The sequence below is a fragment of the Leptosomus discolor genome, chromosome 1, assembly GCF_034619465.1.
Source record: "Leptosomus discolor isolate bLepDis1 chromosome 1, bLepDis1.hap2, whole genome shotgun sequence".
Taxonomy (NCBI): Eukaryota; Metazoa; Chordata; class Aves; order Leptosomiformes; family Leptosomidae; genus Leptosomus; species Leptosomus discolor.
Genome location: NC_141391.1, coordinates 158286594 through 158301895, shown reverse-complemented (window position 1 = coordinate 158301895; position 15302 = coordinate 158286594). Strand labels below are relative to the sequence as shown.

The window sequence follows — 15302 nt, the reverse complement described above, 5'->3', positions numbered from 1 at the left end:
AGCCCTACTTTATTTTTTTTAATTATTCAGTCTTTAAAACTGGGTGAACTCTAACATACTCCTGAGGAATTTGAGCCTATGACCAAATCTTTACTCATCATGAAAAGCCCCATCGAGGCTGATTTCTGATGACAAAAAAAGCCTATACAGAGCTAATTTAGTGGATTACTGAATCCCAGGGCATGATTTTCAAAAGCAAGCAAATCCTGGAAGATTCCGAGCAGTTTCTGAAGCACTTCAGTATGTGCACGTACTCGGCGTTCTGTGGAACACAGCCTTCCCTGATGGTCTTGCCAAGTCTTGATGATATCTTCAAAGTCACCAAGTAACTTCTTCACAGAAATCAACAAGGATTTATAATGTTCAGCAGGATGAGGTCTTACATTTGTTCCGTACATTTCTGCACGTGCAAACACATGCTGCTTTGCGAGCATGCTATTGAACAAGCATGTTTAGCTCCTCAATAGTTTTTGTACACATATCCCCCTATCTGGCTTTGCGACTTGCTGACGTACATCTTTGGATAATTACGGAACAGAAAGGGAGAAGCCGATGCTGGAAAGCTTACTATAGGTAATTGCAGGTTTTTTCAAAGCTAAACTTTGCCTTTAAGAAACGAGGACCAGAACTGGAAGAAAAAAATCGGCAGAGAAAACTTAATGTGTAAAATGTGCTCCAACCCAATTGCATAAATTTACACTGTTACCACTGGAATTAGGGTTTCTCCCCAGATTAACAAGAAACTTTGATAATTTGCAAGGGGTACAGACTTTTCTGACTAGGGTACAGAAATCAGGGGGGAATACTTTGTGTCGCTTTTCCCAAACTGCATAAATGCCAGAGGAGTTCGTTGTAACCATTACAATATTTAACACTGATGTTGGAGTTTACTGTGTCACACAAGACCTATTGCTCGTTCTCAGGCAGACAGGTCAACCTAACCATTTTCTGGATGATGAAAAATGTACAATTTGAATTGACTGTAAATCACAGAACCATAGAATGGTTTAGGTTGGAAGGGACCTTAAAGACCATCTAGTTCCAACCCCCCTGCCCTGGGCACGGACACCTTCCACTAGACCAGGTTGCTCCAAGCCCCATCCAGCCTGGCCTTGGACACTGCCAGGGAGGGGGCAGCCACAGCTGCTCTGGGCAGCCTGTGCCAGTGTCTCACCACCCTCACAGTGAAGAATTTCTTTCTTACATCTAATCCAAATCTCCCCTCTTTCAGTTTGAAACAGTTACCCCTCATCCCATCACTACCCTCCCTGATCAAGAGTCCCTCCCCACCTTCCCTGCAGGCCCCCTTTAAGCACTGGAAGGCCGCTATAAGGTCTCCCTGGAGCCTTCTCTTCTCCAGGCTGAACAACCCCAGCTCTCTCAGCCTGTCCTCACAGGGGACATGCTCCAACCCCTGATCATCTTTGTGGCCTCCTCTGGACCTGCTCGAGCAGGTCCATGTCTCTCTTATGCTGGGGGCCCCAGAGCTGGACGCAGCACTGCAGGTGGGGGCTCACCGGAGCAGAGTAGAGGAGGAGAATCCCCTCCCTCGACCCGCTGGCCACACTTCTCTTGATGCAGCCCAGGATGCGATCAGCTTTCTGGGCTGTGAGTGCACGTTGCCGGCTCATGTTCAGTTTTTCACCCACCAGCCCCCCCAAGTCCTTCTCCCCAGGGCTGCTCTCGATCCACTCACTGCCCAGCCTGTATCTGTGCTTGGGATTGCTCCAACCCAGGTGCAGGACCTTGCACTTGTTTACGATGTTTACAATGATTCTTGAAATTCTAAATAGACAATCTGTCAAGTGTTTGTGAAAACCCATGCACATGAGTTCATCACTCTGATCATAAGGAAGAAGCTGATGGTATGCAGATACCACCCTTGCATGTGATTCAGCACACCCTTATCCCTGTTCCTCTCCCTCCCCCTCTCATTACTATGAAATCTAAAGTAAAGCCCACATCTTACTCCCCAGCTCTTCTTTATACCATGATTCTGCTGGCAACGGACAACTTGTCTTGTGATTTTTCCCTTTTGTCATCTTACATTTTAGTAGTCTGTAAAGGAGATGGAGATATATTGTCTCAGTAGGTTGGGAGTTATGTTTTGGAGATGAAAGTATGCCAACTAATTAAAACCTTGGTGTTTTACACATGCACTGTTGCATTGTCTGTGGTGTCTGTGTGTAACAAATAGAGCCAGAAGTCATTAAAAATTGCTTACCGAGGAAAACCAGGTATTCTGCCGTAAGCCTGTGTGTCAGTGGTTAAATGCCAAATATGTGGTGTTCTAGTTGGAGAGGATTTTTGTACCATGAGCCAGGATTTGGAGTTTCATGAACTTCAGCAATGCTTGAATCCAATTCCAAACTTTGCAGTGTAGGACCATTTTCATGTCAGCTTTTGTAATAGAAGTTGTTTGTACTTTACAGTATGGAATTTGTGCGACTGCCATCAAGTCATAGGAAGATGACACATATATTGATTCCTCCTACTGTTTGAGGTAGTGAAATAATTCCTTGAGTAAGGACTAGTTGTCTACACTTTTTATTCGAGCACACAGTGGTTTTGGTCAGTTGCACGACTGTCTGGTGCGTGCATGTGTGTTGTCCCTGTGTTGCTACAACATGAGCTATCAAACTGTGCAACTATTAAATTTTTCTTAAAGAAATTGCTAATTAAAAGAAGATTAACAACAGGCATTTCAGACGGACAGTGCCTGTAGTAGTTCAATGATGCATTTTAGTCCAACAAAATTATGATTTTTAATGTGTTTTTTGTACCATTTAAAGAGGGAGTATTTTAAAGAAGCACTTTTAACAATGACATTTGGTAGATTTTATGTGAGATAATTAGAAGATATGAGGCCACATACCCATAGAAGTAGCCAGTAACAACAGAGTATATACTGTTTTAAAAACAAGCCAAAAGCAAAGTCTTTTAGCTTTCTTAGTGAAAAAACAGAATTGCTATACACCATTCTTCTCAAACCCGTAGTACCACAGATACCACAGAGAAGTAACCACTTGTACAAACATATTGTCCCCCCTTGTTAATGGGACTTTTTGATTAATTCTACTAGTTTTGTTTTAAATATCTCAGAGTGAAGAAACTCACTAAGTCCCCCAGCTGACTATTCCATAACCTAATAAATCATCACACACTCCACATGATGGCATCATGAGAAGAACCTACTCTGAAGAGGGTCAAGTACTCCCCTAGGCTTTTTGCCCCACAGAGAGGAAATTTTAGGAACTGACTAGTGATTTTCTTCGTTGAATTTTCATTGCAAAAACAAAGTCCAGTAGTTTATTTTAATTAAAAAGTTTTTATTATCATTTCTGTTGATTCCACTCAATGCCACCTACACTTAGGGGACTGCCAAGAGCCTTGAATAAAGGGCAGGATACGGTCTTGCCACGCAGGAGTAAATCAGGGAATGAATTATAAGAGTCATATGCAAGCCCTTATGTGACTTTACTCCGCGGGGGAATTGTGTTGTGCCAACGTGACTCCCTCTGGGACTGACACAATTTGCCTCTTGCAGCCCCTCTCCTTCCCATGTGCCCTGATCACGGAGGGAGCAGCAGCGCTGCAGCAGTGCTCTTCTTTCGGGTAGAGCTGAGCATTTGGAGTACCCCAAAGAAGAGGGAGGGGGCTTGGAATTAAACCTTGGGGATTTCTGTCATGCCTCTTTTGCAGGCGAGCATCAAAAAATCAGTGAGAAGTGAACGTTTGCAAGTGCTAGGCCAGATTTGTCTACTGTATTTTCTACTGTAGTGAGATCTCTGCAGGTCATACATTTGGGTTGAGCATTGCTTCTGACCTCTCTGGTGTGGTTCAGAACTTGGCCGTATGATAACCAACTTCTGTATTTCCTTTCCTTGTTTTCTTGACGGGAACAGTATATTTCAGCCATTTGCCCACCGTTGTTCTTTAAGTGTTGCTGGGATTTAAACCTGACCCAGTTTGCAATGATGCTTGTACTACTGCCATGCTAGCTACTTTAGGGTTTGCTATTCATACCTCTTTTGGGGTAATTTTCATGTGCCTTCTGATTTTTTTTAGCACTGTGACTGTGTATCTTCAAGAGCTTCTCCATACCTCTGACAAGAAGATTTTGTTGAGACTTCAGAGAAATATTAAGTTGAAACATTTGTGTTAGCAGATGACCTCAAATACTGCAAGATTTTTTTTTTTTTCAATCATTAGGTAGAATGAGCTGCTTTAAAAAGTCATTGATGGTTTTTAACGTAAATACTGGCATTTTTTGGCATGCAATAAGCTAAAACTTAATGTCGATAATCTATGCGATCTTTTGATTGTCACAGCAGGTTCACAGGAACGTGTCGCCGACGGCAGCGTCGCTAGAGGGGACAGAGCCGGAGATGACCGGCTCTGAGGCGGGGAACGGACGGGGGCTGTGGTGGCCCCCGCGGCAGGGGAGAGCTGCCTCGGACCGCAAAATGCCGCCCAGGCGGCCGCGACCCGTATCCTCCCGGGCCGGGAGCCCCTCACCCCGCCGCGCCCGTCCCCGCCCTCGGGCCCCGCGGGCAGCAGCGGGAGGACACAGCCCGCCTCCGGAGGCTGCGGAGGGGGGGGGCGGCGGCAGAGCCGCTCACCTGGCTCCCCGCCCCCTCCCCGGGGCTGCGCGGCCCCCAAGGCGGCGGCAGCGGCAGGTGCGGGGCTTCCCCCCCCTCCGCCCGCCGCGGCTTCCCGCCGCGGGCCCGGGCGGGGCCGCGCCGCCGCGGCCGCGGATGCAGGCGCTGGCGTGGCGCCAGCGGCACCGGCGCGGGTTGCATCAGACGAGGCGGTCCGCCGCCGCCGCCACCGCCGCCGCCGTGCCGGCTCGGTCTTCGCCGGGCGGCCGAGGGAGCCGGGGACCCGGCGGCGCCCCGCACGATGCTGCGGAGGACAGCCCCCCGGCTGCTGCGGGCCATCTGCACGACGGCCGCGGTGAGTAGTGTGGGGCGGGCAGCGGGGGACGTGAGGCCCCCCCCCCGTGCCGTGCCGTGGCCGGGAACGAACGGCAGAGGCTGCTCCTCGGTGTGCCGCCTCGGTCGGCGGGCAGCTGGGGGCCGAGGAAGGAGGGAGAAGTGGCGGGAGGGGGCATTTTTCAGGATGGCGTGCGTATTGTCTCTGCCTGGCGCGGACAGGGACGGGAAGGTCGGGAGGGCTCCGTTGGGTGCAGAAGCAGCATCTTGCCCGGTTGCTCTGCGGGCAGGATCGCAGCCATCATCTGGGCACTGCATCCTGCGGGGATGTGCCTGGAAGCCGCAGGAGCAGGCACCAGCGACGCTGTGATAATCCCCAGTAATCGTGTGTGGAGAACAATGCGAGTGTGGCTGTTCCCTGCCTCCCTCACGCTGGATTTGCCCTGTGAGAAGCTGAAGGTTGCTTTCTCAGTTAGGAAGGACCATGTCCGTTCCCACAGCCGATGAAAAGCCTCACTCTTTGGCCTAGGAAGAGGTGAATTTGTGACCTTCTCATCTCCAGTTCCTAGCTCTGGGATGTTGGGTTGCTCAGGGTTGAAGCTGATGGTCTAAATTCCTCTGCACCACATGGTTTAGTTTTTTACAGCTCTGCACATTTGTTCCAAGCTAGTCTTCATGTCCTGTTAAATACATAGACTGCAGAACTCCTGCAAGTAACTGCTCCCTGAAAGCCTTGCCCAATCCAAATGGTCCAGATGTGTAGTTCTGGCAAGCTGAATGAGGCTGCAAGAAGGTTTTTTCTTTCCTAAAGACTGTTTTTTGTTTCATGCACGACTGCTCAGTTTAGCGTGAGGACAGCAGTCCTCCAAAGGTGTCTACATGGAAGACATTAGAATAAAGAGATGTAACACAAGCTTTTTGGAAATGTAATCAGTAGTGCAAATAAATGAGAATGAATGACTGGTGAGAATGCATTGCCCGTAAATGTGCAGATGGGAGGGGAGGTTCTACGATAGATTTCTATTTGGAGGCACTGGAATTTAGCACATGTAGGGGGATCCTCAGTAGAAATAAAGTTGCAGTACTGCTTTTCAAAGGAGTTGAAAATTTGTACATTAATTTTTAAAAATATGTAACATATTAAAATCTTTACAAGCTTCACTAAATTCTTACACAGAATAAATAAAATATTGTAATCTTTTTGATTGTGAGCTTCGTAACCAGAGTAGCAGTTACTAAATGTTAGCCTTCAAGAAATTTGATTAGAAACTGATAACCAATTGAATGTTAGGCACACACACAAAAGAGGCAGCAACAGAAAATTATTTTTATCTGTGAAATAAATATTCTCCTGTGGATAGGTTTGGTAACATTATACACTTCTGAGAGAAGAAAATGTGGCTCTTGGACTTGTCTTCCATTTTTAGGAATTAGAACTTGAGAAGACAGTTACCAGTATTTGTCAGAGTGCTTCTCTATACAGTGCTTTATTCTATTTGTTAGTTTTATTTCTGGTTAGGTGTTTTGGAGGAAAAAAAAAAAAGAGAATGGAAGCAAACATTAAAATACTGTGTATCTTTTAATGTGCCATTGTAAAATAAATTCCAGTATGGTATCAACAGATGGTATGGCAATAATTTTTAAATAGGGAAATTAAACTTAAATCTGTGCTTTCATACTGAGGTGGTAAAATAAAAGTGGACTTTCAGACAAGTTGAGCATTCAAGGTAAGACTGCTTGTACAAGCAGTTCTCAGTTTTTATGCTCCTTACTTTTATCTTATTTTCTTCATGCAAATTGGGAGCACTTGAGTCAAGGAAACAGAATTAATATTAATCTGTGTTATAATATAAGCAAAATAGAAGGTTAAAGAAGAAATTAAAAGTTCAGACAATGAAAACAACAGAATCTCAGTAGAATGAGCACCAACTTTCTGAAGTCTTGTATTTTGGTAGCACTGTCATAACAACTACATTATCCTGTGGTTAGTCATAAAAGAAAGGCCAGATCTCTCTAACCCACCTGAACTGCATTGTTTGCCATCACTAGGAACTGGGTAATCTTACAAAAATACAGCAAAAAATCCACTCTGATACTACATGACCGTTAACTTTTCCATGCATCTGTTAATGAATGTTACACGTCCATAGTCAGCCAGGCAACTGCAAAAGAAATCTAATAACCCCTTAACATCATGGACAGAAACAATAAAAGGTTTAATATTTGTATATGTTAGTGATAATGATCCAGAATCCATCCAGCACGGTATTCAACAACAAGATGATTTTAGTGTTCTTTAATCAGCTTCCTTTCTACAGCTTCTTGATGAACGCTAGTGGTGGTACGCTGCTCTTTCTGTAAGAAAGAAAACACCAAACTGTTTTTCATTTTTGTGTCATCTTACAGAACTTTCTGTTTCAATTGGGTGTTATGTCCGCATTAAATTCTTCTAAAAGGATTTTCCACTTTCACAGGTCTAACTCATTTTAGGTAAAAATGCTTGAGGAGAATTTCCAAAAGAAGATACAGGGCAGCTCTAAGATCTCGTGCAGTTGCTCAACTGTATTTTTCAAATAAAACAAAAAATGAAGGACTGAATTTGTGGCCTGAGCATGCAAGCCCCTCCACATATGGGTTTTCTTTTCTTTCTTTTTTTACTCCGTAGAAATCCTGTGTATGGATGACTTGTGGGTTTGGCTCCTGCTTTCTACTGATGGCAGTGTACGTGTTAATGCGCTACAAGCAAATTGCCACGTCTAAGCCAGGCGTTAATAGAAATCACACAACACACATGTACGGTTCATTGGAGAAGTAACTCAAGAGTTACTGGTCATAGCACAATTACCAGATCCATCTTGCAATTGAAATCAGTCCCCATTTCAGTAACTTTCTGTAAATGTGAGAGAGCAGAGCTTATTTGCTGCCAGGCTAATCCTTTTGTGCATTGCAATGAAGAAATGGGACTTAGCCAGTCTGCAGTCTTCTTAATTTTGCCAGGTTTATTTTTTTTGTTTGTGTTTGCTTCTTACCATTGGTTGACTCAGTTCCACAACTAGCACAAATGAAGCACGTGTAGCTTTACTGAGACTGTTAATTTGCAGCGACTCATGATTTGGAACTGGAACTGGTATGCAGTTCCATGTAATGTGAGAATCAGATTTCTTCATAGGGAAACATGAACTAAAAGTTAAGTTTAGGAATAGAGGATGCATGTGTTATTAACAATTTGTGAAGAAGTGGAAAAAAAGTAGCTCTTAAAGTGGTGATAAATTTGGACTTAAAATTACAATAAGATTGGCCAAGTATCAGAAAAGCAACAGAGTACAGCAGTGTTAAAAGTACTTTAAAAATGAGGTCAGGTAAATTTATAAACGCAATCATATGACATGATTGCTTGTGATGGCAGAGGACTAGATCTGTTAACTAAGAAGATTCCTGCCAGTCTTGTGTTCTTTCTGAGAGATGTTAACAAAAAGACAAAAGTAGAATAAGTAACTCTCATCTGGACTATCTTTAATGTTTCTTCAATGTACAGAAATCAGAGGATTTCATACCATGCTAAACATGTTCAGTGATCCAGCAGGTTAATTTTTCTCCAACTTGCCTGCTATAGTTAATTAGGAAAACCTGATGATTATGAAAATCTGATGATTACTTTTTCTAATGCAGCAACATTTCTGCTGTAAAAACAAAGATAGCAGGCATAAAACATTGGGAATGAGATTTACCTGCATCCATTGGGCCTTGCTAGACAAGGATTGCAAGGATGAGTTGTGCTCATGGTAATTCAGAACAAGGTCTTGTCTTTATTAAGAACAAAATAGTGGACATATTTTAGGCACTACTGCCAGCAGTGCAGCGTTGGTTAGTAATATTATCGTCACCAGTCTCACAGGCGTTTTTTACCAGCCAACTGTAGCAACCTGATTTTGCAAGAGCCTGAGTTACATCCCCTTCGCATCTCACTACTTGTTACTGCCGTAGTTGCATTTGTGCTGACTAATGCTGTAATACAGGGACAGTTTTACTATACAGTTTCGTTCTGAGGGAAAATATTGTCTCTGGACAAAATTTCCTCTTGTTTTATATCAAAAATAAAAAGCACACTTCAATATTCCTGCAATGGAACCTACCAATTCATAACTCCCTTTTCTAAGGCCAGCTGCGCAACTAAACTGTAACTTGGAAACAGCAAAATAACACCCATAATATTTCAGCTGTGAAATTAATTGCAATGATATGGATTGTGGGTTTGAGCAACCTGTTTTCCAGGATATCTCTTTGTCATAGAATTTGTCATATCGTCTAATCGGCAGTTCAGACCTTTTGGTATCCAATCAATAACCCACTTAGTCAAGGTATCCTCATGTCCCAGCACCATAAGAAAGGGAGAAGAGGAGGGAGGAGAAAAACACAAGTGCCAACATACAGAACAAATGCCAATGGTTAAGATATTCGGACAGTGCTTTGATTCCTCTTTATTGTTCTGAGCTTATGGCTTCTAATGGGTCATTCAGAAAAAAATGGAAGCCAAAGTCCAGTTGGGAAAGATGAAGTCGAGAATAAAGGTGGGGAGTATGTGGATTTATCTTCTACCTTTCATTCAGGCCTCCTAAGAGGAGGGATCTTTATGGTTTTAGTCTAGGAATAGTTTCTACTTGATTCTGCTTTAAGGAAGGTGAGTTTTCTGTTTATTCTGTATAGACCTTTCCTTCATAACCAGGTCTACTAGTCCATTTGTTTTTTGAAGGTTTCCAGTTTTCTGTTTCCAGAAGCTGATGCAAAATGCAAAGGCAATACTTATAGGGACAGTTCCAGCCTTCTGCCAGCACTTGCATGCTCATTCCTGCTCCTCAGCTGGACCTGCGTTAGGACTCATGGCAGTGCATGAACTAGATCAGTGAATAGATTCAGTTAAGAATAAGCCGTATTTCGTCAGGTCAGTACCTCCCTACCTCAGTACCCTAATTCAGTTCATGCAGCTATGGAAATACAGGTTCTGGGATAAAGGAGGTGTTAGAGGTGAGGGACTGGAGTAGGGTGGGAGAGGAGTGTAACTGTCCCCTAAATCTAAAGGGACTCTGAAGGAATTAGTAGTTTTCTCAGGGTGCAAACACTTGAATAACGTAGCAGTACATGATATCCTGATATCATAGCAGTGTTGTGATTCCAGCTATCCTAAAAATAAAAAGTTGGGGCAGTTATTCATACCTACTAAGTCTGAAGAAGCTTCAAAACATGAGTCCAATGTACTGGGATGCAAACGCAGAAGGCAGTGGAAGTCCAGCAAGGGAACCTCACATTTAGCAGTATTTCCTTGTAGGAGGACCAAATGGATGATCATTACCTTTAACTTGGTAGGAAAAATGCAACTTGTCTTCTTTAGCCTATGCATACTAACCACTAATAATATGCTACCATTTAATTATAGGGATTTAGAGGGCGTGTTCCAGGCACCTAAATTATGCCTAGAAAAAATGTTTTATGTACCTGTTTCAAAAAATGTATCTTCATTTGTTATCATATTGGTTCTGACTATGAATAAGATCATGGAGCCTGTTACGCCTCTTGTAACAAGCAGTTGGGTCTGTCTAATGAAAATTCTGGAAAAGCCATATAAACATCAGTGACAGTATCAGATGATACTTTTATGTTAAATATAGTCTCTCTGAATTGTACATTGCCTGTCATTAATCTCAAAAAGTTGATTATTATTCCTTCAAAGGTGATTGGGGTAGAAAGCCTACTCCATTTTAAACTGAAACAAACGTTTCCTCAAGAAAAAGCAAGAGAGAAATGTGAGCAACAACGTATTTTCTTTGCATCCTAGAATATGATTTGTTTTAATTCTTTTTACCAGGCTTATCAACGTAAGCTAAAGCTAGCCCTTATAGGTCAAAGTATTTTTGGACAAGAAGTTTATAACAAGCTGAGAAAAGAGGGACACAAAGTTGTGGGAGTATTCACGGTGCCTGACAAGAATGGACAAGCTGATCCTTTGGGTAAGTGTAACCTTAATCTAAATGTTAAAATTACAGGCATACATAACAAACTTGCCTTTTCGTGAGAAGGTGGTATCTGTATGGGAATGACTTGCATATATTGCCTTTATTAGACTGGATTCAGCACAAGACCGATGCTTTAACAAACACAGGTCCCATAACCGGTTTAACCCTGTCAGTTAGTCAGTATTTAAAAGTTTCTAACCATGCAGGGCAATACATTAAGATATTTGAAAAATAGATTAATCTGTGTGCCTTATTTGAATGTACATCCTAGAGGTAATCATCCTGAACTAGATCTGTATCTTAAAGCAAATAGCTGCTGAGCCTGTACTCAAGCGCAAATGTCTGTCACCTGTTTCACTGTGCTGCCTGGGACACTCAAGGCACAGAGCCAAGACTGTTTATCCCTGGCTTTCTGCCCTTTCTGACAAGCTTGCATGATGCAGTGTACCTGCAGAGCCTGAACTATGGAAAAAACATTGAAAAGTTTAGAGGAGGCTTTGCTCTCCCTTTTTCCGTTGTCAAGATGCACAAGGATTTTCCAGGCTTCCGAAAGAAAGAGCTGTTGCCTGACTGGTATTCAGAGTTGTACTCACAGAACCGAACCCAGTGTGACAAAGAAGGTGCTTTGGAATCATCTGAATGGTAAATTATTTCTTTTTTCAGTGCCAGAAAAACAATGAGTTAATATGATTAGCAAATAGAAGTGCCAGAATGAAATGTACCTTTATAGATAATCTGAAATTAAAACTACATTCCATAAGCTGTCTCAAGTCTTTTTTTTTTCTTCCTTTTTTTTTTTTTTTTTTTTTTTTTCTGGTTGAGTCTTGACATGTATTTACAGAACTCTTATGAGGTAACAATCAAACATAAATTTTGCTTACTCAGGCTTTGGCACTCCCAAACTAGCTTCTAGTTCTCAAGTTTATTACATTCTGTAACTCTACCTCGTTAAAAGATTTAATCACACTTTGGAAGAATTAGAGGAGGCAACTATTAGTTTAGAAAAAGGCAATTTGACTATCCAGCTCTGGAAGCATTCCATGATACCTGGTTACATTGTATAAACTATTGTTGTACAATTAGGACACTAGCATATGTAAGTAAGTAAACCTTCCACTGAACTCAGTCAAATATTTATTTTAACTTAACCATAGAATTAATTTATTGCTCTCTTGAAGAAACAAAAGAAATTAGCAGATACTTTGTTGCTTTTTACTTCCAGGTGACTCAAAGAGCTTAGGTCTCAAGTGAAATTTGCTAACATTTTTGTATCCTCAGACAGCTACAATTTTTGTTTCTAAAAGCAATTGCAGTACACGCTAACTTCCCTGGAAAGATATTTAAGTATTAAGACCTAAGTTAATAGGCTAAAGATGCTTCAAGTCAAACTCAAGATCTAATTTTAGAAGCGAAAAACAGAAAGGAAAGTACAAAAATTTGTTTAGATATATAAATTAAATTAGGTGAATTTTCCATACCTCTTGTTTTCCCTTTTCTTCCTAGTACACATACAACTCAATGGATGTAGAGTTTGACTCTACTATACTACTCTCTGTGATGAGTTATTAAGCGTCTGTACAATGGAATTTCACCTAAAAATTCTCTCTATGTTATTAGTGCAGTTGTTTTTTTTTCACCTTTGAGCCTGATTTTGGGTGTAGCTGTGTGTTTCACAGATAAATGAAAGCGTATCCAGAAGGCATCAGTAAACAGAATATTGAAGAAATTACTGAAGGCCACTAGCATCTCTAATTGTTTGCACCACATGGCAAAATGCTGCTGACATGAGTGAATCTTATTTGTAGGTGGTCATATTCACATACAAATTGTGGAAGTGGAAAACTAAGTTCTGCTAAACCAAACCAGTCCCAGGCAAAAGTAGTGACTGGTCAAGAAATGAAGTGTCATCGTTAAAGAGACAATAACACTCATCATTCTTTTCTGCTTTCATTGGTACATATTAGCCAAGTTGTAAGAGTGGACTGAAAGTTGAGAATGACATAAGTTGTAGGAATGAAAATCAAAGATGGAATTAATAAAATATAACCAAGCGCAAAGCTTTTTGAACAGCATACAGAACAGTACAAAGGGCACTCTATAATCATACGTTTGATGATCTGCTTGAGTTGTCATGCAATATCTCTATGATTTCAGTTTGAATTTTTAACATAAAATGTAAATTAAGAAAAAATATTGTTCTTGCCCCTCAGCACTAGCAGCAGAGAAGGACGGCACTCCGGTTTTCAAGTTTGCCAGATGGAGAGCTAAAGGGAAGCCTATCCAGGAAGTAGTTGCAGCCTACAAATCTGTTGGAGCAGAGCTAAATGTCCTTCCATTCTGTACGCAGTTCATCCCCATGGATGTTATTGACTGCCCAAAACATGGCTCAATTATTTACCATCCATCCATCCTACCACGCCACCGAGGAGCTTCTGCAATCAATTGGTGAGTTTTGTGCATGTGTGTGTCACATTAGGATATTGGTCTGTACCCATTACTCATGTAAATGCTGGCACAGTTGTGTTGACTTGCAACTGCTCTGAAGGAACTTCTCTGAAGCAGCTGAGTATTTGGTTCATGAACTGCACTTCATACCTAAGATTCATTATGATTTCCAGTGCAAGTGCAGTTGTTATTCTGGGAAGATCAGTGATGTGATCTGTACATTTATATATTTCCACTTACATAGGCAAATCAACAGTCTGGAGTTTTCATAGGCAGGACATTGCCCTTATAGCTCATCCCCCACAAACACTAGATAAATATCACAACAAGGCTTGAGGCAGAGCCTAAGATTTCACAGAAGGGAAGGGGGGAATAGAGAAGATAAGAGAATCCACAAGAATAAAACCCTATATTGCTGTCTTCCTGAGCAAAGCACAAGGCTAAGTTCAAAATGTGAAAGAACTGTGCTGCAATAATGACCACAGTAGACTTGGATCTAGCATTCTTGTGACAACAGAAGTGCCATTATAGCCGTGTTTAAATTCAATAAGAAATTGTCTAAATACAAAAAAACAATTTTAACAGAATCTTACAGGCAGCATGGTGATTATCTAAAGACACAGTGTTGTAGATTCAAAGCAAAAGCATATTTTGTTTTGTTTCGTTATTTTTAATCCTTAATAGAAAAAATTCCAAGCTGAAGTGCTTAATCAGAGGAGTAAAGGAAACTATTAGAGATGTAAGGAAAGCCTTCAAAAAGTGGCAGTTGTGTCCAAGTGAGTAAAATAAAAAAGAGCATAAACTCTGGCAAATCAGGTGAAAAATGAGAGTAAGGCAGACTAGAAAAGAAATAAAGAACCAACATTTAAAGGCATAAAATTGAATACTAGCAATTTTCTCAAATGTGTTAGAGGTGGGAGGTATGTAGGGTGATATAGAAATTTGATTTTAAAAAGGTACTTACCAAAGAGAATGCAGTAATAGGAAATCTGTATTGGTATTCAGGACGGAGGAGCTTAACATGTCACTAGCATACAGCCCTTCTTTGTGTAGAATAAGTCAGAACTGTGAGTAGAAGAGATTTTAGACAAACTCAGGACTGAATAAGAACCTCTTTTCAGGACCAGAGGACTTTCAAGCAGAAGTTCTGCAGGTTTGGAGCAGCCCAAAGCATTTCTGTTCCTTCAGATTGCGTTAGTGCACAGGAAGAGCAATATCAGTTTTAAAAGGGCTGAAAGAGAAAGCCAGGACACTTTAGATCAGTCACTCCAATGTCAGTCTGTAATAAAGAATACAGTTTCTACACAAATGGATAAATGTGATAACGTGAAAGTGAGGTGAAGAAAATGAGAGGTCAAATTCAAGGTTAAAAAACATAAGGTAATGCACGTAGGGAAAAAAAAAAACTGCCTATATGTAAGCAATAGTAAAATTTAAGTTAATTGTTGTTATGCAGAAAAGAGACCATGGAAGGATCTTAAATACTGTCTGCATCTCAATTAGAACATGATGGAACTATAAATGCTTCAGAAAAGGCTAAGAAAGATGGTCAAAGGTATAGAACAGCTTCCACATGACAGGAGACAAATCTAGGAGTCTTCAGACTGGAAAAGAAGTAATTGGGAAGAAAATACACTAGCAGTGTACTAAGCCATGAAAGACATGGGAAAGTGAATAAGGAACGATTGCTCATTCTTAATCAAAAGTTTAGGAGGTAACCATCAAAGAGATCAGGTAGTTGGATTTGACTAAATAAAGAAGGTACTTTTACTCCCTGCAGTACATCATTAAAATGCGGAAATGCACATCTAGAGAGCTCTAGAAGGATGCTTTCATGGAGCAGATGTTCATCAAGATCTATTCCACAGGAAGATGTAGATTCAAACTCTCTTTCAGGAAGTTCCTGAGGTGAAGG

General features: G+C 41.5%; 1 protein-coding gene across 1 annotated transcript in view; it reads left to right on the top strand.

Moving 5' to 3' along the window:
• Positions 1-4757: 4757 nt before the first annotated feature.
• Positions 4758-15302, top strand: part of ALDH1L2 (aldehyde dehydrogenase 1 family member L2) — a 34577-nt gene continuing 24032 nt past the window's right edge. The window contains exons 1-4 of the mRNA XM_086468378.1: positions 4758-4875; positions 4907-4956; positions 10795-10936; positions 13153-13387. Coding sequence (XP_086324504.1) covers positions 4758-4875; positions 4907-4956; positions 10795-10936; positions 13153-13387 — 545 coding nt within the window. The remainder of the gene's footprint in view (positions 4876-4906; positions 4957-10794; positions 10937-13152; positions 13388-15302) is intronic.